The 26,406-nt window shown below is 40.5% G+C and overlaps 2 protein-coding genes across 2 annotated transcripts; both read right to left on the bottom strand.

Moving 5' to 3' along the window:
• Positions 1–644: 644 nt before the first annotated feature.
• Positions 645–11,568, bottom strand: LOC139463377 (atrial natriuretic peptide receptor 1-like). The gene is made up of 10 exons (XM_071244636.1): positions 11,535–11,568; positions 10,543–10,692; positions 8,898–9,066; positions 7,507–7,659; positions 7,052–7,175; positions 5,626–5,694; positions 5,041–5,215; positions 4,158–4,256; positions 2,487–2,578; positions 645–707 (listed from the first exon to the last, which is right to left on the bottom strand). The coding sequence occupies exons 1-10, from the start codon at positions 11,566–11,568 to the stop codon at positions 645–647; spliced, it is 1,128 nt and encodes a 375-aa protein (XP_071100737.1).
• Positions 11,569–12,247: 679 nt separating this feature from the next.
• On the bottom strand, positions 12,248–24,955 carry LOC139464150 (atrial natriuretic peptide receptor 3-like). The gene is made up of 12 exons (XM_071245680.1): positions 24,655–24,955; positions 23,700–24,071; positions 22,425–22,582; positions 21,634–21,768; positions 20,542–20,677; positions 17,050–17,138; positions 16,299–16,434; positions 15,346–15,433; positions 14,620–14,779; positions 13,652–13,729; positions 12,944–13,015; positions 12,248–12,313 (listed from the first exon to the last, which is right to left on the bottom strand). Exons 1-12 carry the CDS (start codon positions 24,953–24,955, stop codon positions 12,248–12,250), a joined length of 1,791 nt encoding a protein of 596 aa, XP_071101781.1.
• Between the last annotated feature and the right edge of the window lie 1,451 nt (positions 24,956–26,406).

Raw genomic sequence — 26,406 nt, 5'->3', positions numbered from 1 at the left:
CGTGTTTGTCGTGACACTATTTGCAGCCATGATACATGAAGGTCACATATTGAAGTAGTGCCAAAACTCACAACTCACAGCAACATATTACATGTTTTATATTTTCCTAACACATTCATACTGCATGTCAGTTTCATAATGCTATATTCAGCAATGTTTAAAATCGGATTGGAATTATGTGAGTTAGTTTAAGACACCACAGCTTTGATCACATACACACAATTTCAGCTGATTGAAGGATAAATCGAAAACTAAAGTTTACGATGAACTGGTGGACAGCTCGCCACGACAAATTCTCTTGACTTGAATTAAAAAGAAATCGTAAAACCCAAATGACACATGTGGTGTTTCTATTAAATTTTAATTGTCCGTGTAAGAGAATGAAGAAGGAATCGAAGTATTGAAGCTATATAGGCATATATACATTACGATAAAGATCATGACTTAACTTAAGTTAGGAAAACAGACTATATAAGAAGGAGGAGTGGCACTTTGCACAAACAAAACCAACATTTATTACATAAAATAGGAGACACTTTGTTGATGAACTTCGGCTTTAATCTTGCAAATTCGATATTGTCAGAACAAACATTAAAGGACGAACTTCCATTTCTTTCCGCCATGCTCCTCAGTTATAAGGTAGGTCAAAATTGGTCCCCCTTCGTGTCCTCGCCCAGCAGCCAGTACGTGTCCATCTTCCCCTTGCCCTGCAACGACGATTTTAAATGCGTCATACAATTCTTGCTCAAATCTTTGGCTATATCATTCAAGGCCCGAGTAAAGCTTTGAAACTGTTTTATGGTAGACATCAAACGCGTCAGTGACAAACATGATGTCCATTGCCTATTTTGACCATAAGTTCACGTGTTTGTTCAGGTGAACACTTGATATGTGTCAATTAGCTTATCCCTTTTCTAAAAGCGCTCGGGAGATAAATTTGTAGATTGAGATGAAATTACAATACTTTTATCCATTGCAAAACTAGATGAAGGTGTCAAATGATATTCACCGTACAAAGAATGTACGTGTGCTTATTTAAACATAACACGTTATGATTGAAATATGTCTGGACGTTACCGCAATATCGAAATATTAGCACGACCACAGATCTCATAACCAGGAAAACATTAATTGTATTTATATATGAGTAAAATAACTTTGCAGAGTGCATTACAAGTATGTTTATATTGAATGTGACAGTTTTATAATTTGACATTGTGAAGTATATTCTCAAGAACTGTTACAATAGAAGGGGCACACAAGTGCACAGCGATAATACCATATTCAGGTTAAACAGGAAAAAAGTGCTCGGGTATAAACGCGTCATTTCACTTCACATTTCACCCGACACATGATTGAGATATTTTGGCGAAGAGCAGAGTTCACTGTGTGTCCACAAGTGCTTGTTGATATCCTGGTAGGGAAATAAGAAGGTGTTCCTTAGTCTGTCTTACAGACCCTGATACAAATATATATCAAATACAGCCCATGCAAGTCTATAATGTTTGGCAAGTCTAGATCACTGCAGAAAATGAAGAGAGTCACTGGGCTCCTTTTTATTATATTTTTATTAAGATAACTGAACAACTGTTTTTTTATGTACGATATGTTCATTTCAGAGACTATATGTTAGTCTAGGTGTTCCTCAAATCACTTGTTTTCATTAAAAGCTATTTATACAAGTCATATTTCCGTCCTCTCTTTTAAGAAATATGTGCTCGAGAAACATGTATTTTTAATGCAGCCTACTGGCTGTGTGGAAATGATCCGACATGGAAGGGAATGCTTGCTTTAACATTGTTATGTCACATACTGGTTTCCCATATGATCACAACCACAATAGTATTTCAATGGCCCGAATGAATAGTAGCAGAGAAAGCAAGTGTGCAAATGCACCCACCTGACATATCTGATACTCACCTGATGCTAAAAGGTTAGCTGTCGAATCAAGACACATGGATAAATTGGCAATTATTAAATATCGAAACACGTGGTGGACTTGTGGGTAACATACTCAAATGGACGAAAGTCTAATCCGTTTATAAACACATGCATGTACAGCTTACATAAATTATGACAGGTTCAAAGCCAAAAGAGGATCATTTCAATTATTTTCAAAAATGGTACTTCAAGCTGATACCAACCTGACAAAAATGTATTACAACACCAAAAGAATTCGTGTGAATGGCGCATGTGTATTTATCCCTCGTAACCAAAAGAAAAGGACAAAACCCTTTCCTTAATCATTAGAAATATCGTCCATTGTTGAATCACTATCAAATAGTGACTATACCTGGTGTTTGCGTTAAGGTTGTAAATTAGAAACATTCAAAGGCAAGAACCACACTGAAATAAATGATTTTAACATTTTCTCATAATACAGTTTTTGCAAGGCCCATATTTTACTACAATTATCATTTTAAACGTTTGCAATAGAATTGCTGAGTTTCTATTGTGCTCCAGTTTCTGTTGGGAGATGGTCTTACCTTAATATTAATGTTTCCACGCAGCGTTACCGTGAACGACCCATGTTTGTCCAAGATGATCTTAGTTTCCCCACTGATGTGAATCTTACATTCTGAAACAGAAGCAACCAGGTATCATTCTTGAAAGTAAACAAGGTGCTTAGATTTTATTACGTTTAGGAATCACAACCCACACAGCTAAATGTACTGTACCGCAAAAGAAACGTCGCCATGGATAGATATATGAGAAACCTTATTTGTCCAAACAGTTTAAACATACCTTGAGACATATTAAAGAGATGAAACTTGGCAAAACTGATCATCAAGGTTGAAATTACAGTGTCAAATGTTCTTAAAATGAAACACAAAACTAGTCTCTGAGAAAATGGTATCACAAGTCAGTATTTGGTGTCTTCGCCATGTGGTTTGATGACTGCCGTGCAACGTCGCTACATGGAATGGATGCGGCGGTTGATGAAGGCCATAGGCACTTGAGCCCACACTCTGAGGAACGCCTGACGCAGTTCAGCTGCAGTTGTCGGCCTTGGTCGGACGTCATTCAGCCGTCTTTGAATCTCGTCCCACAGGTGCTTTAAATCGGGACTGAGGGCAGGCCACTGCATGGTTCTGATGTCATTCTGCTGGAGGAAGTCTCTTGTTACTCTCGCAGTGCGGGCACGGGCGTTGTCATGCTGAAACTCGTGGTTGCGGCGACGTGCCAAATGAGGTATGGCGTGTGGTCTTAAGACTAGATCAATGTACCGAGCTGCTGTGACACCATTGCCTCTCCCTGGACCGATGTTCTGGAAGACCACAGGGCCGACCCTATGTGCAAGACCAATTCCACCCCACACCATGATACTCGGACCACCCCACGTGTCTCAACAACACAAGCATCCGAATAACGTTTCCCACGGTGTCCGCACTAATGTGTTGCTGGTATGCTTCCATGGTCTGTCGAGCAGTTTCCGCAGCAGTAACAAAGCGATCTTGAAGATGCTGTCGCACAATCTGACGATCCTGACGTCGGGTGGTGATCCTTTGGCTTCAATTACGTGGTTGGTCATCTGTAGTGTTGGTGGTCTGGTACCGTTGCTTGAACCGGTATATGGTCCTTACGTGGACTTGAAATGCATTGGCTACTTGCCTTGCGGTATGTCCAACTTGCAATCGTCCATGGGCTTGGTGTATTGTCGATCTTGGCATGTGGTAGCAATTCAATAGCGAAAGAATGTTATCCGATCTGGGTGGATTTGTATAGGGCAAGAAATGGGAGAACGCATGAGGATTTCAATTTGCACGGAACTTACGTGCATCGGGTTACCATGGCCGTTGCCGTGATGCATTTGGGCGATCGGTTTTATTGTTTACCCAGATATTTAAATGACAACTTTTCATGTAATGTTACTTGGGGTGACGTTTCTTTTGCGGTTCAGTATATAAGCAACAATACCTATTTCCGTAAGCAGATGCCATTGTACACACGCACACAGTTGGCACACGTCACAAAGGCAATTCAACGGGAACATATGGTAGCGTCACAAAAAGCAATTGCATCAGACATCATGGTCGCTAATACGCCAAATTTGGAAATAGCCTCCACATTCGATTATTTATATTGTGGTGTAAAGAAAGAAAGAAACAACAACAACATGCACTGATTTTAATATTGAAAACGTGAAAATGGTCTACCTTCACCATGAGATTCCATCCGGGAGGCAGTATTTACTGTATCACCGAACAGACAGTACCGGGGCATCTTGATCCCCACGACACCGGCACAGACTGGACCTAGAAAAAGATATACGCGTCAAGGATTAAAAGCATCAATAATGTTTCTTGTTGCCCTGGGTTCCACCAGGATATTTTCCATGCAGCTTAAGGGACAAACGAAAACATCGATGAAGCAACACGATGGGTCAAGATTTACATGGAAATGTTAATGCCATGCACAATTGTTACTGTCATCCTAAATATTTCAACTTGACTACGTGCCTTCTGAGAACGATCGCTTTTCTATTTCCATTTTGGCAACTGTTTAACTGTTCTCTATAATTTCTACCAAACACACCAAGTGTACCAGGTTTCAGGTTATTGGTCAAGCCGTTAAAGAATAGACCAAAGTATAAAAAGGCCATGACACACTCATGAGCCAAATGTTAGAAATATCATTAAAATAAGGTTGTTCCCTTATTGAACCAAATCGTGTTCTCAGAAATTCTTTAGTTACCCATGTCCTGTTAAGTACGTAATTGTGATTCTGTCTTACTATAGACGCGCCTATCTATCTGGTTGGTTGGTTTGTTGTTTAACGCCGCACTCGGCAATATTCCAGCTATATGACGGCGGTAAAAATAATCGAGTCTGGACCAGACAATCCAGTGATTGATATCATGAGCATCGATCCACGCAATCCGGATACGCTGACATGCATCAACCAAGTAAGCAAACCTGACCACCCGATCCCGTTAGTCGCCTCTTAGGACAAGCGTAGTCGCCTTTTACGGCAAGCATGGGTTGCTGAAGACCTATTCCACCCCGGATCTTCACGGGTCCTGTCTATCTGGAACCACACCTGAATGCAAACCTATCCTGAGTTTCAGTCTCTCTTCAGGAAGATGGTTGATCTTGACATTATCAATTGCCTGGAGTAAGTTGAGAGACATCCGCGATATCTCGGGGGCATGCATGTTTCCATTCCTCACCGGGAGACCAGACACCACCATGTAGGAATCTCCGATTGTTTCTACCTGAAAAAACACAGATTCTCCGTGAGAGCAATTCATAGCCATTCTTTCATAATATCGAAAGCTGCGTTAAATATATACACAAAAAAATAGGCTGTAACTAAACATATGTGCCTGCCTGATTGAACACGCATTAAGTTTTGTAAATCAATTCCTTTTAGTCTTAGATTTTTGTTGACTGTTTTCACGCCTCTTTGTTTCTTAACGCCGCACTCAGCAATTTAACTCTGGTCCAGACAACACAGCGATTTCTTTCATGAACAACATGTCATGCCGTCGGGGTACGATGTCATGTCTCGTGGTTCGGTCAGCATAGTTTGCTGGGGACCAATTCAATCCCCACAGGGACATGTGTAAGTTGCCACAAACGTCGTTGGCGATTACAACAAGCCGAGGTAAATGGGACGTCTTACCTTGTAGACGTCGTAGTTTTCAATGATGTCGTCGAAACAGGAGTATAAATCGTTCAGGAGGTCGACTACCTGAGAAAAAGAATACAAGTCGATTGAAATAACAGAATCAGATTTCAAAAAAGGCTGCCTGTATGTACTGGTGTTTTAGATGGGATAGTGTCGACAAAATCACAGACACAGTTCAGATATATCTCTGGGTCTTTGGAGGAAAGCCCAAAGTGATGCAGGTCTCAGACGTTTACCACTTCGGTGAAACCCACGAGCACGGGTATGGTGCTGACAAACCTAGAAACATAACAGAAAACAGACCAATAGTCGGCCCTAATGTGTACATATCGTGTTGTCGGAAGAGGCGACTAACGGGATCGGGTGGTCAGACTCGCTGACTTGGTTAATGAATGTCATCGTATCCGGACTGCGTGGATCGATGCTCATGATGTCAATCACCGAATTGTCTGGTCCAGACTTGATTAATTACAGACCGACATCATATAGCTGGAATATTGGCGAGTGCGGCGTTAAACAATAAACTAGATTGTAAATAGATTTAACTACCTACACAGATTAACGATCTGGTGCTGGTCGACGTTTTCGCTTTACAACATGGTGACTGATTGTTAAGTCTGATCGTGTATCGAGTCTGATCGTATTTGTATATATGGCATGATCGAATAGTAAATCTGATAAAAAAAATATATATTAATTTGATCGCATAAATCATTTAGTCTTATCGTGATTGAGTCTTGTCGTCTATTGCGTTTTATATATGTAGTCTGATCGTGTATTCTGTTTGATTTTGTGTTCAGTCTGATTATATATTCAGTTTGATGGCGTGTTTTAGTCAGATCGGGGGCACGGGTGGCCCAGTCGTCTAAGGCGCCGCGATTCGCTGTGCAGAGTTGCTTTCCTTGGGCACGACAGAAACCTATGATTGTGGGTTCGAATCCCGGTTCGCCCCGATTATGTGTCTAGGTTTGTCAGCACCATACCCGTGCTCGTGGGTTTCACCGAAGTGGTAAACGTCTGAGACCTGCATCACGTCGGGCTTTCCTCCAACAATAAGCTGACACGCCGTGATATAACTGGAATACTGTTAAAAGCGGCGTTAAACCCAACTCACTCACTCACTTAAGTCAGGTCATGTGTTTAGTCTTATCAAATATTTAGTCTGATCATGATTTATTTAGTCTGATATTCAATCTGATCGTTATGTTTACTCTGATCGTATTGTTCCGTTTAATCAAACTATTCCATGTGAACGTATACTTATCAGTTTTTATTTAAAATATATATATATATAACCATTTTACTATTAAACAGAATAGTACACCGTGATAGCTATCCCATCGTGACATACACAATTTCGTGACATCAGTTTATCGTCTAGTGTAAAAAGAAAACGCATGATATACTCCTGACTGGGTACCTGCATTGGGGAGGACTTCGATGACAGCACCGTGAAGCCGCAGATGTCGGTGAAGCAGACAGTAACAGACTCGAATGCATCTGGTGTCACTCTCTGACCCAGTTTCAACTGGTTTGCAACCGGTCTAAAAAAAGTCGACAATATGTAAATTGGGATGATTCTATATGCCATTCTCATTCTCAAATGAAAGATACTAGAGTGATACTATCTAATGAACGAGAGCTTAATTTAAATCCACTTTCTCATACAGTTTTCACGATAAATCTAAATGTATCGATTTGACTCAAATAAAATTTGGTAGAAATATGTAGGACCATATATATTCTAGTTACATTAAAGTTATATTATTGTCGAGGCGAAAATGGGACAAACAATATCATATTTTAATAACAGGGACAATTACTGCATGCTCATCGGACAATCACCAGATAGTTGACCCCACCGTCTTTTATTACCTGGGTAATATTTGATCCAGAAGATCCTCTGTCTTCTTCTTCTCCTCCTTCAACTCAAGGGTCTTCTCATCCACCAGCTTCTCCAGGTTGTTGGCATACTGCTCCATACGACGGAGGAGACTGTCCATCAGACTCCCATTAGCACCCATCTGACTATATAGCCATACAAGTTAATAAAAGCGACAAAACCCTTTCCATATTCATAAGAGTGAGTGAGTGAGTGAGTGAGTTGGGTTTAACGCCGCTTTTAACAGTATTCCAGTTATATCACGGCGTGTCAGCTTAATGTTGGAGGAAAGCCCGAAGTGATGCAGGTCTTAGACGTTTACCACTTCGGTGAAACCCACGAGCACGGGTATGGTGCTGACAAACCTAGAAACATAATCGGGGCGAACCGGGATTCGAACCCACAATCATAGGTTTCTGTCTTGCCCAAGGGACGCAACTCTGCACAGCGAATCGCGGCGCCTTAGACGACTGGGCCACCCGTGCCCCCTCATATTCATAAGACATCTCCGCTAAAAGCAGAGTCCATTGTAGGATTCCGATTATATCATGAGCATGTGTTTATGCATCACGTTCAGATGGTGTTATATCAGATGAACGTATCATGGTCCATCCGTACCACAACATGTACAGGTAAGTCGACTGTTCGCCTGAAAATCACGAGAACATATAGTAAGGGTCAAAATTGTGAATTACATCGGGCACCATTTTTGTCACTGATGTGTCCAAATTGGAAATTTCCTTAACATTATGTCTACCATCAAACTTTTTGAAAGCTTTACGAAGGCCCTGAATTTGTCAACCTTGATCAAACAACTTCCAAGCAAGAATCGTAATGACATTCTTTGAAATCTTGGTAGAAAGTGCATTGTCGATTGTATCTTAATAGTTGTGAAATGTTGACGCCTAAGGCTTGGAGCTGCTGGAATATTGCTCGACATAAAGGGAAAGCTGACTATTGGAAAGTTGAAGTCTTCCCTCCTGTCATACAGTCTTGTGAAGAGGTTTTTGTTACTCTGAATCTTTTTTTTTACATAGATCTGAAAATGAAACAATGTTCGCCTTTATTTCCAGTTCATGTGGGTAAATCTGTGAAAGGGAATTGGCATTCGAGATCATAGATATTCCTGAAGTTTAAATGTGCCAAACTGCCTTGTTTTGACTTTGCCAATCCGAGCCAATATTCCGATTTATATGCATACAGAAACAGCTTAGCAAGATGGGGAGCAATAATAAAGGATGACTTCTAGTTCTTGCTCAAATGTCTCACATCATATACATTGATGTTAATAAAGCAAACAACGAGAATGATGTATCACATCATGTTTTCCCTTTAACATAAGGTTAAATATGCAGTAACAACCTCGTTTACATATAGTACATACACTGCAATCTCGTTGATGTCTCTCTTTACGTTGGCCATTAGAGGGCGGTGATGCGGCAACTCTGACCAACAACGTATAGCCAGGTCCTTTACTGGCTTTAAACTTTCAGGAACATTGAACTCAGGGCGAAACGGTTGTCCTTCCATATCCATGATGTTCTCGATAACACCTAGATAAGGGAATAACTGTCACAAAAACACATGTACATCCAGTAACATTAAAACTCTCTTCATTTTTCCAGGAATCAACACTGCTCCTAATTCGCTTATACAGAAACAGTAACACACAAGTGACTCGTCCGTAGAAGTCGCAGCGAGGCCTTGTGTGAACTGATTTTACACTTTGCGAAAAGTTTACATTACTTGACACAAAACGTACAAGTCAGAAATGAATTGATAATGGAATTGGATATACCTCGGGCATTCAAGAACATAATGAAAAGGATTTTCACTTTCTGAATCACAATCGCGAGACTGGATGTCACTGAGATGTACACGAAAAACTCCGAATTTAACGATCTACAAGAAGATTGTGGCCGAGCAGATAAAAAATATTTACTTTTCTGTCACCCTGCAAGTAGAATTGCGGCAACGTTAGAGAAACTTTTTAAAAAAACTTGATAATTAAGTGGTGTCCTTACTTCAGAATTTTGGCGGGAATTAGTTCTAGTTGTAGGAATTATAAAATTTGTTTTATTTCTCAGATTAGTGTGAGACAGATTCCTTTGTAGGTGGAAGAAAGTCTTAAGGCGTCTCCGGTATCCGTTTTTTTATTTGAACTTTGTGAAATGTACGAAGATGATTATGTCGTTGTTAAGCCAAACAGTTTCATAATATTAATTAGATTTCGGTGCAAATTTAGGTTAACCTGTGACAATTCTTCCTTCTTCTGATTGGACTAGTTAACGTTTATCGTTTCTACGGTACAATTGTCCAAGACTCATAATTTGTATTCTAAAATAGGCCAAATATACATGATAAATTACACTTTTGACAAAACGTTTCAATTAATCTTCTCAAGCCTGAAACCATTTTTTAAATTTCCCCTATAACAGAGGTTAAATGGTTGGATGATTTTGAATTACCAGACAGAGTTACACCAAGTGTTCAGGCGCTCTAACCGATGAGGATTGTTAACAAGATCTGGTGCTTGGCAAATTTTGTTATGACTTAAAAGCATAAACTTAGTTTTCTTAGGATTGGTTGGTTGGTTTGTTGTTTAACGCCGCATTCAGCAATATTCCAGCTATGTGACGGCGGTCCGTAAATAATCGAGTCTGGACCAGACAATGAAGTGATTGATATCATGACCATCGACCCACGCAACTGGGATACGATGACAAGCATCAACCAGCGTGCTAGCCTGACCACCCGATCCCGTTAGTCGCCTTTTACGACAAGCTCTGCTCATATAGATAATTTGATAAGATCATTGTTAAAACTATCTCCTATAATAGTTTTAACATTTTATGCAGCAATTCCGATAGATGTGTCATTAATAATACTTAGCATTAATTCAGCTACATGCTGGCAGCATGAAAACAATAGTCAGGATTAGTCAAACTAGCGATTGATATTATGATATATAGGTTCGTCTTCCATGATATGTAAGGGATCTCATTCCATGACATTTGCAGGTAACTCACACTCCACACCCATGGTCACAGTCTCAATCCCGAATGGTGCATCGGCGGTGAACACTTCCTGTAGAATGATTCCGAAACTGTAGACGTCGCCCTCCTTGCTGCCGACCAGATTGCAGGACCGCAGTAATTCCGGAGCCCTCCATAGACATTCTGAAGCAATGTAAAACCAGTTGGGGTGCATGCCGCCATTTGAATACTATGAATACTTTTATTGAAAAGTATCTTTATTTTGAGTTAGGTTTAACGCCGCTTTTCACGGTAATCCAGTTATATCACTGTAGCAGCAGCAGTTCTTGTTGAGGCGAATTTCGAATTAAATGAACTGGTTATATAGATTCCTGGGAATTGTATTCAGTTTGATTGTTGAGCATCATCTGGTTATATTTCACAGATGTGAAAAAAGTCGTATAACACTTCACGGGCTATTTCACTGAGCTGCAGTACCTCTTGGCTCTACTTATTTAGTATTTATATGTTTGTTGTTAAAGGACAGATCCGTTACATCTCATATACAGTAAACTACGTTTATAACGAAGACGCTTATAAGGAACTGACGGATATAACGAACTTATTTTTTTGTCCCGATTATTTGCTGTAGTTATGCTGTATATATGCTTATAACGAACTACGGTTATAACGAACTAAAATTAGTGGTCCCTTTGAGTTCGTTATAACCGTAGTTTACTGTATACTCAAGTCAAGTTTCTATTTCTCACTTACTGTGTTAAAAAAAGAACACAGTGTGAAACATGGTTAAACAAACAATGAAAAATATTTTACATGATGATAGAAGCGTGCCAGTTCCAGTTTTCACAATTTGCGATAATATATTGAGTTTTTGTCAATTATGTATGGCTGTACGGTTTCAAAGAAAGAGAGTCGGTATGTGTAATAGAATATACATGCTGAGAGTGTGGTAATGGATATAACATACATCAGCTAAGTTGATAATTCAGATGCGGAAGAGACTCGTGTGCCTTAACAATTCCCACCTTGTTTGAACTCTTGCGACTCATCGCTGATCATGAGTTTCGAAAAAATAGAAGTCGGGCCAAAGTCTGCAAGTTTGACCCTGAATCTGTTGTCCACCAGACACACGCTACTGGTCAGCCTTCCGTGGTGGTGCAACAAGTTCTCGTGGATGAAACACAAACCCTGAAAGTGTACGTTAAGCTTCTATAGCAGTGTTAGAATCCTACAAAAGGGGCTGGCAATTATTTTGAGAATTTTGTCCTCGATAAGGAAAAACATTTACTTAATATGGCGGATGCTAAAACATTCCCAAAAACATGTGTGTTTCCTTTATTTCCGAGAAAGAAAACGAAAGTCTGTGAGCACTGACTAAAGAAATGTTCTGTCGCCAACTAATTTCCCTGACATCGGTCCAAGAATATAAAATAGCCAATCCCTAAAAAAACCTTAATTGTTTAATAATAATCATCATAATAATCATCATCATCACCATCACCATCACCATTACCATCGCCATCACCATCACCATAATGATAATAATAATAACATTCCGCAGTTTTCTAAAACGAGCCAAGGATGTGGGACATAATCTCAATGTCGGTGTTGATTTTGTTGATGGTTCTGTACTGCTGGACGGTACAGTAATGAGTGTCAACCAAGTGAAGTGTCATATCAAATCGGCCCAGACTCAGTTTTTCAAGGAGAGGCTTTCTGAACGACCACTGCATCGAGTTTATGTGCAGTGTGTTGAGAAGATCAGTAATTCTGCGATTCCTTTGCTTGGATGAGGTCGGCTGGCCTGAAAAGTGAAACAGAAGGCTTTCTGTTTGCTGCCCAGGACCAGTCACTTCCCACCAGAAACCGTCAATGTGTGTTTTTGCATCAAAATGTGAATATGAAATGTAGATTATCTAATGAATTTGATGAGACTGTCTAACACATTGTCAGTAGATGCCCAGCTTCGGCACAAACACAGTATCTTAAACGACATGATGGTGTAGCTCGATCATTTTATTACCGTCTTCGCCATGCTTGTGGTTTTGACACAGAGGTCCAACAATGGTACGACCCTGAATATGTAGAGGCGTAATGGAAAATGATAAATACAAAATCCTTTGGAATAGGCCCGTTTTCAGCCTCAGGCATATCCAGGCCAACAAACCTGATCTTGTCCTTTTTTATAAATCCAATGAAATCATTTATATCACTGATGAGCCTAACCAGCCTGACTGTGCCAGGATCAACCAAACCATCTTTGCTGCATTTTTAATTTTAATCTGTAAATAATAATAATAATGATGATGATGATGATGATGGTACTAATAATAATAACAACAACAATAATAGCTGAGTACATGTTTGTATGTTTTTTTGCAACTGAAATAATACATCAAACTCTTCTGACTATTAATTTTTGTGTGAAAAGTACCTTGATAATATCAATACATAAAGCGAATTTCAGCTCATCGTCCATCTTCACCTCCGCGTTGCCTATCATGTCCTGAAAGTAAAAACACCCCATGTACATAGTTAAATTCCTTCTTTGTAAACTTCATGGTCAATCTCAGCTTTTATAATTAGCAGGTACATGTAAATGTCAAATAAGTATAACGTTTGCTTCTGGTTGTAACGAGTTACATGGAGTTGTGTCAGCAACAGTGGTACTAGGGATCATACCATACGAGGTGACCTGCATCCGTCGATGCCCGAGAGATACATAAGTTTCCCTGTGTCGATAACAACCACCACTCTCACGCCCTGACATCATAATCCTCTAAACTTGATTAGCAAACTTGTGAAAAGTTGACCAAAGATGTCTATGAACCTGCAATCAGCACACAGGGAGAATTCTGGTAGTCAGCTGAAATAAAGTATGTGATGATCAACCAACCTGTAAGGTGCCTTTGGAACAGTAATCTGTGAGGATATATTTATCATCACCTTGGACACAAGCTCCAATTACTCGAACCAAATTGGGGTGATTGAGATTGCGTATCTGAAGATAATAAACATTCCATTATCAAAAGCATGTACTGTCAAATATTTTCTGCTTTAACATTCATTTTCATCTACTCGAGTATTCACGTAAGCGTTCTCTTCTACAAGTAACGATTGTCATTCATAAGGATAATCTTACGTGCTCAAACTCATCCAGTAGCTGTTTATCATAATTGATATTTTTCATTGTCAGCATCCTCATACGAACTGGCATACCCTGAAATTTAAGTGAAACAATTTATACATGAAAAAGTCTTTCCGCTTTGTCTAACATGGATAGTCGAAATACATGACGTTTCCATTTTTGCCTTAAATCAATGACGTGCGTTTTAATATATTATTCATGTGAATATTATTAACAACAACAATGATAATTCATATGTTTTCCAACGATGAATTGCTAATAACTTTTCGAGGAATCGTCAGTGTCATAGTGTATACTCTCTGACGTACTGGTATAACGCCGATCAAATCGTAACTCAAATCTCAGAAGCTGAGCGAATGAATTTGGTTAAACGTCTCTTTTGACAGTAAACCAGTTATGTCACGGTGTGTCAGCTTAATGTGGGAAGAAAGCCCAAGCCCAAGTGATGACAAACCGAAAAACATAATCGAGGCGAGCCCACGATAACAGGATATATTATATATACGAACTACGATTATACATATATATATATACATATTTGGGATATCAAAGAGATCACTAATCTTAAGTCGTTATAATCTTTTTTGTGTGTATATATATATACACAGTAAACTACGGTTATAACGAACTCAGAGGGACCGCTATTTTTAGTTCGTTATAACCGTAGTTCGTCATATGCATACATACAACAAATATACAGCAAATGGCCGGGACCAAAAAATAAGTTCGTTATATCTGTCAGTTCGTTATAAGCGTGTTCGTTATAAACGTATTTAACTGTATATTCCCTTTACTCGTGTCCTGATTGTCGACCTTTTGGATTTTAACTTGCAAATATGTCTACGTTGGTGACCCACTCAGGATAGCAACAAGAACTTCAACCTGGTGAAACAATGGACAAACCACACCCTGATGGTGTAAATATAATACATCCTATTGCAGGTGTAGGACGTCATACCTACCTTGTATATAGCGAGGTTGGCCTTGTAGTCGGGCAGGAGGTCGCTCTTGGGGGTGATAGAGCTGAACCGCGATGTGAGGGACTGAGCTGACTGTCCGTCGTTGTTCGAGGCCGTGATCAGCTCCTTGTCGTCCACCATCCACCACCACCTCTCTATCTTGCTGGCCCGTTTCCACAGACTACTAATACGGGGAATGATCAGCGGGCCAACTCATTTAGAATTTACGATGAGGCACACGTGGAATGGAATCGTAATTGTTTGAAATAATAGTAACATGAGGATTTACACGTGCATTTGTCGGAAAGGAGTGACGAATGAGATATCAATGAAGATATTTGACTATTAAAAATATATTAAACATGAGAGGCTTGTGTAAATGCACCACTGCTTGTACATGTTCGTATGATATAAGGGCGGTCGGGTAGCCTAGTGGTTAAAGCGATCGCTCGTCACGCCTAAGATCCGGGTTCGATTCCCGACATGGGTTCAATGTGTGAAGCCCATTTCTGGTGTCCCCCGCCGTGATATTGCTGTAATATTGCTAAAAGCGGCGTAAAACCATACTCACTCACTCACTCGTATGATATAAACATAACTGATCGTGAGGTACAAATATGAATGAAACACTGACGACTTTTAGATTTCATGGAAAATAGGGGAGCTTCTTCAAATTAAGTTGTGTGTGATAATCATTCAATAGCATATGCATAAACTGAGGAGTCTCACCTGAAGTAGACCGCAAAAACGAGGGCGCCAATCACAAACAGAAAAACCAATCCGCCAGTTAGTCCACCGATCAACTTAAAGTTCGCAGCTGAAAGGGTGAAACTCATCTACAGCATGTATTTATTTGTTTGTTTGTTTGTTTGTTTGTTGTTTAACGCAGTACTGAACAATATTCCAGCAGTGTCTGCTATGGACGGTGGTCTGTAAATAATCGCGTTTAGTTCACATAATCCAGTGATTGACATCATTACCATCGATCTACGCAATTGGGATACGATGACATGCATGAATTAAGTCAATCACCTATTACAAGCAATGATTGCTGAAAACTTCTCGGATCTTCAGCTTGTAGAATTTGTGAGAACTGATTAGCGTGTAACTCAAAATCTATTTCAACATTTACTTGATGTTCCATGAAAGTCCTTCCTTGATTTTACTAAGGATAGTGGTTAATGTTTGATACAGGGGTTTGTTGGTACATTTGCTGGACCCAGCAAAATATCTCAGCTTGGTACGGATGTTTATGGAGCTTATTCAACACAAAAGAGGAATTGGCCTGTCTTCAGGCTGCAGAGTCTGTTAGTACTGATGCTGTTAGTACTGATGCTGTTAGTACTGATGCTGTTAGTACTGATGCTGTTAGTACTGATGTATGATTTGGCAGATTCATTACTCAGTATACTGATCTTTCATGTGATTATGTCATTATATGATAGGTCACGTATATCAAGCTCTTGGGAGTAAGCCTACCGCACCACACTCATGGGAGAACCGCTGAATTGGTAGATATTTCCCGGAGGATTTCTGGGAACCGAACGCAAGTATAACAACGTGGTACATAAACTCTGAAGAGGGAAAGGCCAAAATGTGGTTCAAATGACAGACGGGATAATAAAAATAATGCAAACCGGTTAAAACATCTCTGAATCTGTTGACCCGAAAGTGCCACTTACTCTTGTATTCACATCTGTATCCTTTGAAACCGCACACTGGTACGTCAAGAGGAGGACTGCTGTTCTTGGGCCAGATTATTTCCTGGTTCTCTGCCCGCTCGTATATCCGTTCTTTACCCATGTACACGCCCACTACCTGCGGGACAGGCAATCAGTGTACAGCTGCAGCTAGTGAGTGGGTTGGAGAGCTGAACAGTGCTTCCGTTACTTCACAGCGTGTCCAAGTAATGTGACAAGATCATGAAGACAAATAAATCAGACAGGCCACACGCTGTAACGACCCGATCCTCATTAAAAGGCTGTTTCCCCAAATTGTGTTCCTGAAAGTCCCACTAGGAGCATCTCTGTCTGGGAGTGTCTAACAACTTCATATAAGTTTGTTTGTTTGTTTTTTGTTCAACGCCGCACTCAGCAATATTCCATATATTATGTATACTATATGACGGCGGTCTGTAAATAATCCTGTCTGGACCAGACAATCCACTGATTGACATCATGAGCATCGGTCCACGCAATTGGGATACGATGACATGCATCAACTAAGTCAGTGAGCCTGACCACCCGCTCCCGTTAGTCGCCTCTAACGACAAGAACAGTCGCCTTTTACGGCAAGCATGGGTTGCTGAAGACCTATTCTTCCCCGGATCTTCAGGGGTACATAAACGAAGTATTTAGCCACAAGAAACCACAGTAACATCCTTGTGCAGCCATGATGGCTACCTGGAGAATTAAATGAACTTGGATTACCTACCACGACCTCCCCATTCTCTGCGATGTCATGCAGCGCAAGGTTCGAATATCTCCCGTTATTCTCATTCAGAGTGACGGGACCAGCTATGCCTGTTGAAATCAAATACACGTAGCATAACACACTGGAAAAACGAAAAAAAAAAGTACAATGTATAGCTAACATTGATAACGGGACAAATCCTTACCTGCGGGCCCTTCCTCTTATTTTCTTGAATACCATACCTGTACGAGGGTTGTTTGAAAAGATCTAAGCCTCTCATAGAAGGAATTGCACAAAGGTGAATTTTGTTGTGGACATTACAGGCGAGGTGAGTTGAAACTGGGTTGAACGTCGCATCGAAGATTATTGAACTTATATAACGACGTGCATGCACGTGTGTGTGTGGGTGCTTGTACCAGTCCGGACTGATGCCGATCTATAGTGCTAGCACACTGAGATACCATGCCGCAGTTTAACAGGAATACCCCACTCAGACACAGTATACTGATTCCGAGCCAGTCCTTGTTTTAGCCCCTTAATGCCGAGCGCCAGACAGGGTAACAACAAGTACCATCTTTTAACGTCTTTTGATATGACGCGGCCGGGGATCGAGCCCCGGACGGGCGGACGCTCTACAACTAGACCACGGAGGCGGTCGGATATTACAGGATGTCATAGATGTACAAATGTATATCAACAAAGACTTGAGTCATTTGAGCAAATTATTTCGATGTGACAAGTTAGTAAAATATGCAGGGGTCTGTGACCCTTTGGAAAATGGACAAGCGTGCAGTGATCAAATACTTGCAGAAAGAAAAGAGGGCATAACAGGTTTTCGCGAAAAGGTGAGCGTATCCAGCACCACGCGTGGCATCCGTCTCAAACACATGCAAACTGCTGTAACCTTTGAGGAAGAATCGTATGAGGCAGTTGGAAATCGTGAACATTCTCGATTGTACCTCAAAAGTTTAGAAATGTAGACACCAAATGTTAGAGCTACTGGATTATTACTCGACATAAAGGGCAATTTCACTATTAGAAAATAGATGTCGTCCCTCTTGTCTTACAATCTTAAACTCCTTGGCTATATTACCTTGTTTAGATTTTGCCAATTCGAAGAGAAATTCTAATTCAAATGGATAAAACACAGACCAGCAAGAAGGGGAGCACAACTGGTGACCTTTGGGATACCTACTTCAAGCTTGAATGTTTTACTTTTACCCCAAAATGTTACATAGATGTTATCAGTTTCTTCAGTAAACTTCAGATGACATTTTTTTTAAATTGTCCGGGACCCCTGAAGATAGATATGTAACTATCATGTCTATCTATGGTCACTACGTTTAGTGACCAATGCCTCATGGCTCAAGGAATTAAGATTTTTGCCTTACGTCTGGTCATGTGGAATAGTGATGTACGAGTATTTACAGACCGCCGTCATATAGCTAGAATATTCTTAGTGCGGCGTCAAACAAACAAACAAACAAACAAACAAAGTTGAAAAATCAAATGTTTTGGAAGAATTGAGGTTGGTTCTTTCTGGGATTGCAAACGTTCAAGCAAATACTTGCGAATCCACATGGTATAAATTCCACTTGTCTCAAATGTTTTCTGTGAATATAAAGAAAGTCTCTAGATTTTACTAAGGATTGTGGTTAATGTTTGGCACAGAGATTTGTTGGTACAATTGCTAGACCCAGCAAAATATCTCTCCTTTGTACCGATTTTATGTCATGTGATAGGTCACTTATATCAAGCTCTTTGATCAATTAATTTATGTAATTGTGTTTACATACAATGGTGATGCTATTTGATGCCTTGTCAGTGGGAACATCGTTTCGTGTAGGACATGCAGACTTTGGATGACATCCAATCTCAATAATCGCAGGCAATCTCAGACAATCTCAATAATGCTAGCCAGTTCTCAATAACGTTAGCCTATCTTAATAACCTAGGCAATTCTCAATCACCACAGCCAATCTCTACAACCTCAACAATTCTCAACAATATCTGAGCAATGTTTAATAATCACAGCCATTCTCAGTACGATCAGGCATCCTCAACAATCTCATCAATCTAATCAATCTAATCAATCTCAGACAATCTCAGACAATCTCAACAATCTCAGACAATCTCAGACAATCTAAACAATCTCAGACAATCTAAACAATCTCAGACAATCTCAGACAATCTAAACAATCTCAGCCAATCTCAACAATCTGAGCCAATCTCAACAATCTCAGACAATGTCCAAGCCCCAGCCATATTTAACAATATCCGTCAAAGTCAGCAATCTGAGCCAATCTCAACAATACCAGCCATTCCCACCCATCTCAGACAATCTCAGACAATCTCAGACAATCTCAACAATCTCAGACAATCTCAACAACCTCGGACAATCTCAACAATCTCGGACAATCTCAACAATCTCAGACAATCTCAACAATCTCAACAATCTCAGACAATCTCAGACAATCTCAGACAATCTCAACAATCTCAGAAAATCTCAGACCATCTCAACAATCTCAACAATCTCAGACAATCTCAGACAATCTCAGACAATCTCAACAATCTCAGACAATCTCAACAATCTCGGACAATCTCAGACAATCTCGGACAATCTCAACAATCTTAGACAATCTCAACAATCTCAACAATCTGAGCCAATCTCAACAATCTCAGACAATGTCCAAGCCCCAGCCATCTTTAACAATATCCGCCAAAGTCAGCAATCTGAGCCAATCTCAACAATACCAGCCATTCCCACCCATCTCAGACAATCTCAGACAATCTCAACAATCTCGGACAATCTCAACAATCTCAGACAATCTCGGACAATCTCAGACAATCTCAGACAATCTCAACAATCTCAACAATCTCAGACAATCTCAGACAATCTCAGACAATCTCAACAATCTCAGACAATCTCAACAATCTCAGACAATCTCAACACTCTCAGACAATCTCAACAATCTCAGACAATCTCAGACAATCTCAACAATCTCAGACAATCTCAACAATCTCAGACAATCTCAACAATATCAGACAATCTCAACAATCTCGGACAATCTCAGCATTCTCAGACAATCTCAGACAATCTCAGACAATCTCAACAATCTCAGAAAATCTCAGACAATCTCAACAATCTCAACAATCACAGACAATCTCAACAATCTCAACAATCTCAGACAATCTCAGACAATCTCAACAATCTCAACAATCTCAGACAATCTCAACAATCTCAGACAATCTCAACAATCTCAACAATCTCGGACAATCTCAACAATCTCAGACAATCTCAACAATCTCAACAATCTCAGACAATCTCAACAATCTGAGCTAATCTCAACAATCTCAGACAATGTCCAAGCCTCAGCCATCTTTAACAATGTCCGCCAAGGTCAGCAATCTGAGCCAATCTCAACAATCTAAAATATCACAGACAATAATAACAATTAAAGACGATCTCAACAATCTCAAGCGCGCTGTAGCGGGTGCTGGTTTGCGATTTACCCTGAAATGTCCGGTTTCTCATCCTCCGGGTTAGCTCGCGGCCATCATAGGGATCTCCGCCGTCCGTCAGAGTCTCGTTGAGGACCGACGCATAGATGCTGAAGGCGTTGTAGTATCCCACTATGTCACTGATCTGCTTTAATAATATGGAGGGGAGGGTTAAAGACAAGTCATGTGCACTCATTCAACAATACAGTTAACTACGGTTATAACGAACTCAAAGGGACCACTAATTTTAGTTCGTTATAAACGTAGTTCGTTATAAGCATATACACAGCATGACGGCAGCAAATTTTAAGGACAAAAAGTAAGTTCTTTATATCCGTCAGTTCGTTATAAGCGTGTTCGTTATAAACGTAGTTTACTGTATGTCCATGTTCGAAACATACTACAAATCTCTACAAATGATGGGGAACATTACAACAAGCCAGAATAATGCTGCTGAAAATGTAAGAAATAACTGCACAGTGACAAAATAAACCGCCTGGCAAATAAGTATACAGCAATATTTGATGGTGGCTTAACATGAAACAAAGACGAAATGTCTATTCGATGGGGATGTATTTGATGCGTGTGTAATCGTTGCGTTTTGCCCCCAAAGTTTGCTGTGTTTCTGCGACTGTTTTCAAGCTTGTAACTTTTTGTGGCGTTTGTAATGTTTTGGTCACATCCAATTTTCAAGTGAGTACTTTCTTTTGCATGGCAGTTTACATCACTGGCCGATCTTATAGCAGTCAGTGGTTCAATTGGTCTCGGATGAAACATATACATGTACATATAATTTAGGTCGCAACCTCAGGACTTGTGCATATGCTATCCAAATGTATCTGGTGAATCTCTAAGTACAGAGGGAAGTATGAACGACACTGATAGAAAACAACATATTATTCGCCAAAGTGTGAAAAGAAACATATACACATGTTCAGGGATTATTATTAAAGCTGCAACACATACTGGTACATGGCAGGGTTTTAGGAGAGTAGAATCAATCGCCAGGTAAATAATGCAAAACCCAGCCGCTGACCACTACTGACCACTACTGACCACTACGTACACACCTACACTTTACGATGTAACATATGCTCAACTCACATCATCCGGGCTTATACTGATATCGTGTTTCTTCTTCGCTTTCTTCCGTACAGCGTCCATGAATATCTGGAACTCGGACTTGTTCGAGTCCAACAAGGAAAGGAACAAGGCGCCCTGGAAAGCCTCTAGTGCAATCTGTAATATATAACCTTCTTGTGATCACATGTGCAGGATTAGGCTAATGTGGACCCCTTCAAACATAAGAAATCCTGCTTGCCTTCCTAACCTGTTTATCAATCACTATAAACTAGTGATATTACCAGGTGTTTGCGAAAAGGTGACTTTATCTGTCCCCACTTATGGCACCAATCACAAACACATGCAAAGGCTAGGTAAGTGTTCATATGAACAAACACGGGAACATATTTACGGTACAAGTCAAAATAGGAAATTGCATCCGACGGCAGTTTGGTCCCTGATACGTCAAATGTCTAAATGTCTGCGACATACAATGACATGAAATTAATCAAGTCAGCGAGCCCGACCACATGATCCATTTGACCGCCTCTTAGGACCAGCATTGACCCATTCTTTCCTGAACTCTCCACTGGGAACCTATACATAAGTCATTACAGGTAAAATGATAAAGACACTCTGAAGTAATGAGGTTTAAATTATCGTTATATTCCCTAACGAAACATCGAGAAATACGTTATTTCATGTTTCAGTCGAGCCTCTTATGTGACAAAGATACATTCGTGACTAACCCGAACGTTACTGCTGGGACGAAGCTGTTCTTCCGTTAAACATGTCTTACATTTGGAATTAAAAATAATTCATTGCAAATATACCTCGTCCTTGCCGTCTCCCCTCTTCCACACAGTCTCCGTGATGGCCTTTCTGAGTGATATGGTGACGATGAAGGCATATTCCCCGTCAGTATAGCCCAGTTGGTGTGCCACAAGCAGTATGTCCCGGATATCATCGATGGGGGCGTGAATGATGAATACTGAAACATTAGTTCAGTGGCATATCTGATGAAATGACAATTGCTATTTTTTGTCTAAAATTTATTTGTATTATTTTGTCTAAAATATATTTGTATTATTTGAACTATTCAAGTATATTGCTTCTGACAATACCATTTTGGACTGAGGACACATCGCAATCATTGGCATCTTCTAAAATACATGTATTTTAATATAAATCTTGAGTTCCGTCTTGCTGCAAATTTACTCTCTCTGCTGTCTGTTTCTTGCTTAAGGCCGCACTCAGCAATATTCCAGCTATATGGCGGCGGTCTGTACATAATCGAGTCTGGACCAGACAATCCAGTGATTGACATCAAGAGCATCGATCCACGCAATTGGGATCGATGACATGCATCAACCAAGTCAGCGGGCCTGACCACCCAATCCCGTTAGCCTTTAGTTAGTCGCCTTTTACGGCAAACATAGTCGCCTTTTACGGCAAACATAGTCGCCTTTTACGGCAAGCATAGTCATACGCAATGATGATAGTGAGGTGAGGTGAAATTGGGTTTAACGTCGCGTCCAAGATTATTGCACTTATATAGCGATGTGCATGTACGTGTGTGTGTGTGTGTGTGTGTGTGTGGCTGCTTGTACTAGTCCGGACTGATGCCGATTTATAGTGCTGGCACACTGAGATACCATGCCACAGTTTAACATGAATACTCCACTCAGACACAGTATACTGACTCCGAGCTGATCAGTCCTTGTTTTATCCCCTTAATGCCGAGCGCCAGACAGGGTAACAACAAGTACCATCTTTTAACGTCTTTTGGTATGACGCGGTCGGGGATCGAGCCACGGACCTTCCGCTCTCCGGGCGGACGCTCTACCACTAGACCACAGAGGCGGTCTGCAGCAACAACGAAGGAAGCTGACAGACGAAATCCTAATTTAATGTTTAATGACATGAGTTCTGTAACAGTTATAATTATTTTACCTATTCCATTGATAAATCGTATACTGGTACACATGAAAATATACGTATGATATATAACTATGGAACATACATTACTCATACATTTTGCGCTTATGATTTACTTTTTGACAAAAATACTGTCACTTTTAAAATTTGTGGAAGTAATGAAAGCATACTTCTTGCATTCTCGCTTGCCTCTTTCAGGATATTCTCGTAACCTTTGTCGTTCATCTCGCTGCTCGTCATTGCGAAGTCTGTCCAATCATAGTCAGTGTCCATGAAGAAATCCACGAATGTATCACCCATGAGGCTCGACATCGCCGTAGGTTCACTGTTGTCGTAGATGATGGCAATGTGGTTCCAGCCGTAGAAGTCAAGGAGCTGCACGGTGAATTCGGCAAACTGTTCTTGCCCAAAAGGAGAAAGTCGCGTCAGGGTGGGGAAAAGGGTCTTGTTTTTAAGTGTCCCTTTGTACCCAGCGGGCGTTATAACGGGGATATTCCATTCCTTGGCCATGTAACTTAGCGTCTGTACAGACACCGGGCAGGCTGAAACAATATCACACGGTAATCCTAAGTACATACATACCCGTGAAGATTCCGGGTTAGAATAGGTCTTCAGCAACCCATGCTTGCCGTAAAAGGTGACTATGCTTGTAAAAGGCGACTAACGGGAACGGGTGGTCAGGCTCGCTGACTTGGTTGATGCGTGTCATCGATCCCAATTGCGTGGATCGATGGTCATGATATTAAGCACTGGATTGTCTGGTCCAGACTCGATTATTTACAGACCGCCGTCATATAGCTGGAATATTGCTGAGTGCGGCGTTAAACAACAAACCAACCAACCAACCTTGGACTTCTTAATTCAACAAAAAGGATTTCACTAGATTTGAATTACACGTACGTTTGGGTGAGTGAGCTGTTGACAATCTTGCAGCTAAATAATAATAAGTCCTATACTGCGCCAGATTCCATTTACCAAGTTAATGCTCATGGCGCTACAAAGTTTTAGAGGCGGTCGGGTAGCCTAGTGGTTAAAGCGTTCGCTCGTTACGCCGAAGACCCGGGTTCGATTCCCGACATGGGTTCAATGTGTGAAGCCCATTTCCGAATGAACGCTGTAACTCACCTGGTCCAATAAAAACGCTGACACCAGTTCTATGATAGACATCCGCTGCGGTTGAACCTATCTTGGCAGCGTTGCACTCAATGTCTCTGTATTCAAACTCGAACTCGATGAAGCCGGCGTATGTTTCTCTCACATTGTCAAGAGCCAAATTAATAGCAGGGCTATACTGACGGATGTCGTTATTGCCAGCAGTATTGTTAACTTCTATCGTTGCTACTTTCGCAACAAATATGGCATCCCCAAAACAGATAACGCTACACAGTGTAACAAGCCACCAGCAGAGATGCCACGGTTTTGCCATGGTGCTTTAGCTCTGGAAACTGACCGACTGTTCTGGTGTGCCTTGCAGATACAGTGATGAGAAGATAAACGGCGTCTGTGTCGTTGTTGTCAGTGACGGGTGAACATATGTCACATGTAATTGTTGCGAAAGGCCCATCATCTGCAGCGAGCGTTGTACACACAGGTGTAATTGACGGTTGACAGTGTAATTCACAGATCATTAGAGCTGTTATGGTAATTAGAATCCAACTGCTAAGTGCTTGTTTGGCTAATTTCATGTGTTACGTAATGAGGTATATTGTACCAAAAAGACAAATTTAACCCAAAAAAACGCTGCATACCCCATCGCACTCATACATGTGCCTTTCAGAAAGCGCGTTTGGTTTCTACACGTCACAATTTTCACATCAACATTTTTCAAAACTTTCTATTAAAACTTCAAAGAGCGCCATAAGACTTAGTCAAATGTTGTTTGATCAGGGTTATACCATTCAAGGCCGTCGTAAACCTTTCAAAGTGTTTTATGTCAGACATGTGACGGACATTTCCAAATTAGACGCATCAATGACCAATCTGATATCCGATGCAATTCCCTATTTTGACTACCCTTTGCATGTGTTTGTTACGGGCGCCACGGATGGGGCAGGATACGCTTACCTTTTCGTAAACATCTTTTATCACTACTATTAGTTGATTGTGATTTATAAACACATGCTCTTGATATTGTCGGATTCGTACTATTGACTGCTTATAGCAGGGCAGTGTAATGATTTTGGAAAGGGTTTTGTCGCTTTTATATCACCCTGTCATATAATGATCTAAGATGTAATTGATTCGGAATAAATGTTAGAAATATTGAAACAGTGGAGTCCCACATACTTTTGCGAGCAGTATTGATTAACTTCTATCGTTGCTACTTTCGCCAAAAAATATGGCATCCCCCGAATAGATAATACCTCACAGTGTATTAAACCACAAGCAGAGATACCACGGTTTTGCCATGTTGCTTTAGATGTAGGAGTGAGTGAGTGAGTTTGGTTTTACGCCGCTTTTAGCAATATTCCAGCAATATCGCGGCGGGGGACGCCAGAAATGGGCTTCACACATTGTTTAGATGTCGAAACCGACCGACTGTTCTGGTGTGCCGTGCTGATAAAGTGATGAGAAGATAAACAAGCTTATTATCTGTGTGAGATGAAAATGTTACAAATTTATTGTTGCAAAACGCCAATGTCATCGTCTGTAGCTAGTGCCGTACACATAGGTATAATTGACAGTTTGTCACAGACCATTTAACCCTTTATAGTAATTATCACCCAACTAGTTACTGCTAAGTGCTTGCTGGACTAATTCCATGTGTTAAGCAATGAGGTATATTGTACCCATAAGAAAAATCGAACATGGAACGCTGAAGCCATTGGTCTACCATTGCCCGCATACAGAAATCGCGTTTGTGTCTACATTTTACAC

Source organism: Haliotis cracherodii, unplaced genomic scaffold, assembly GCF_022045235.1.
Source record: "Haliotis cracherodii isolate W230 unplaced genomic scaffold, xgHalCrac1.p SCAF_16, whole genome shotgun sequence".
NCBI classification, from domain to species: Eukaryota; Metazoa; Mollusca; class Gastropoda; order Lepetellida; family Haliotidae; genus Haliotis; species Haliotis cracherodii.
Note: the sequence above shows the minus strand (reverse complement) of the source record. Positions and strands in the feature narration are given on the sequence as shown.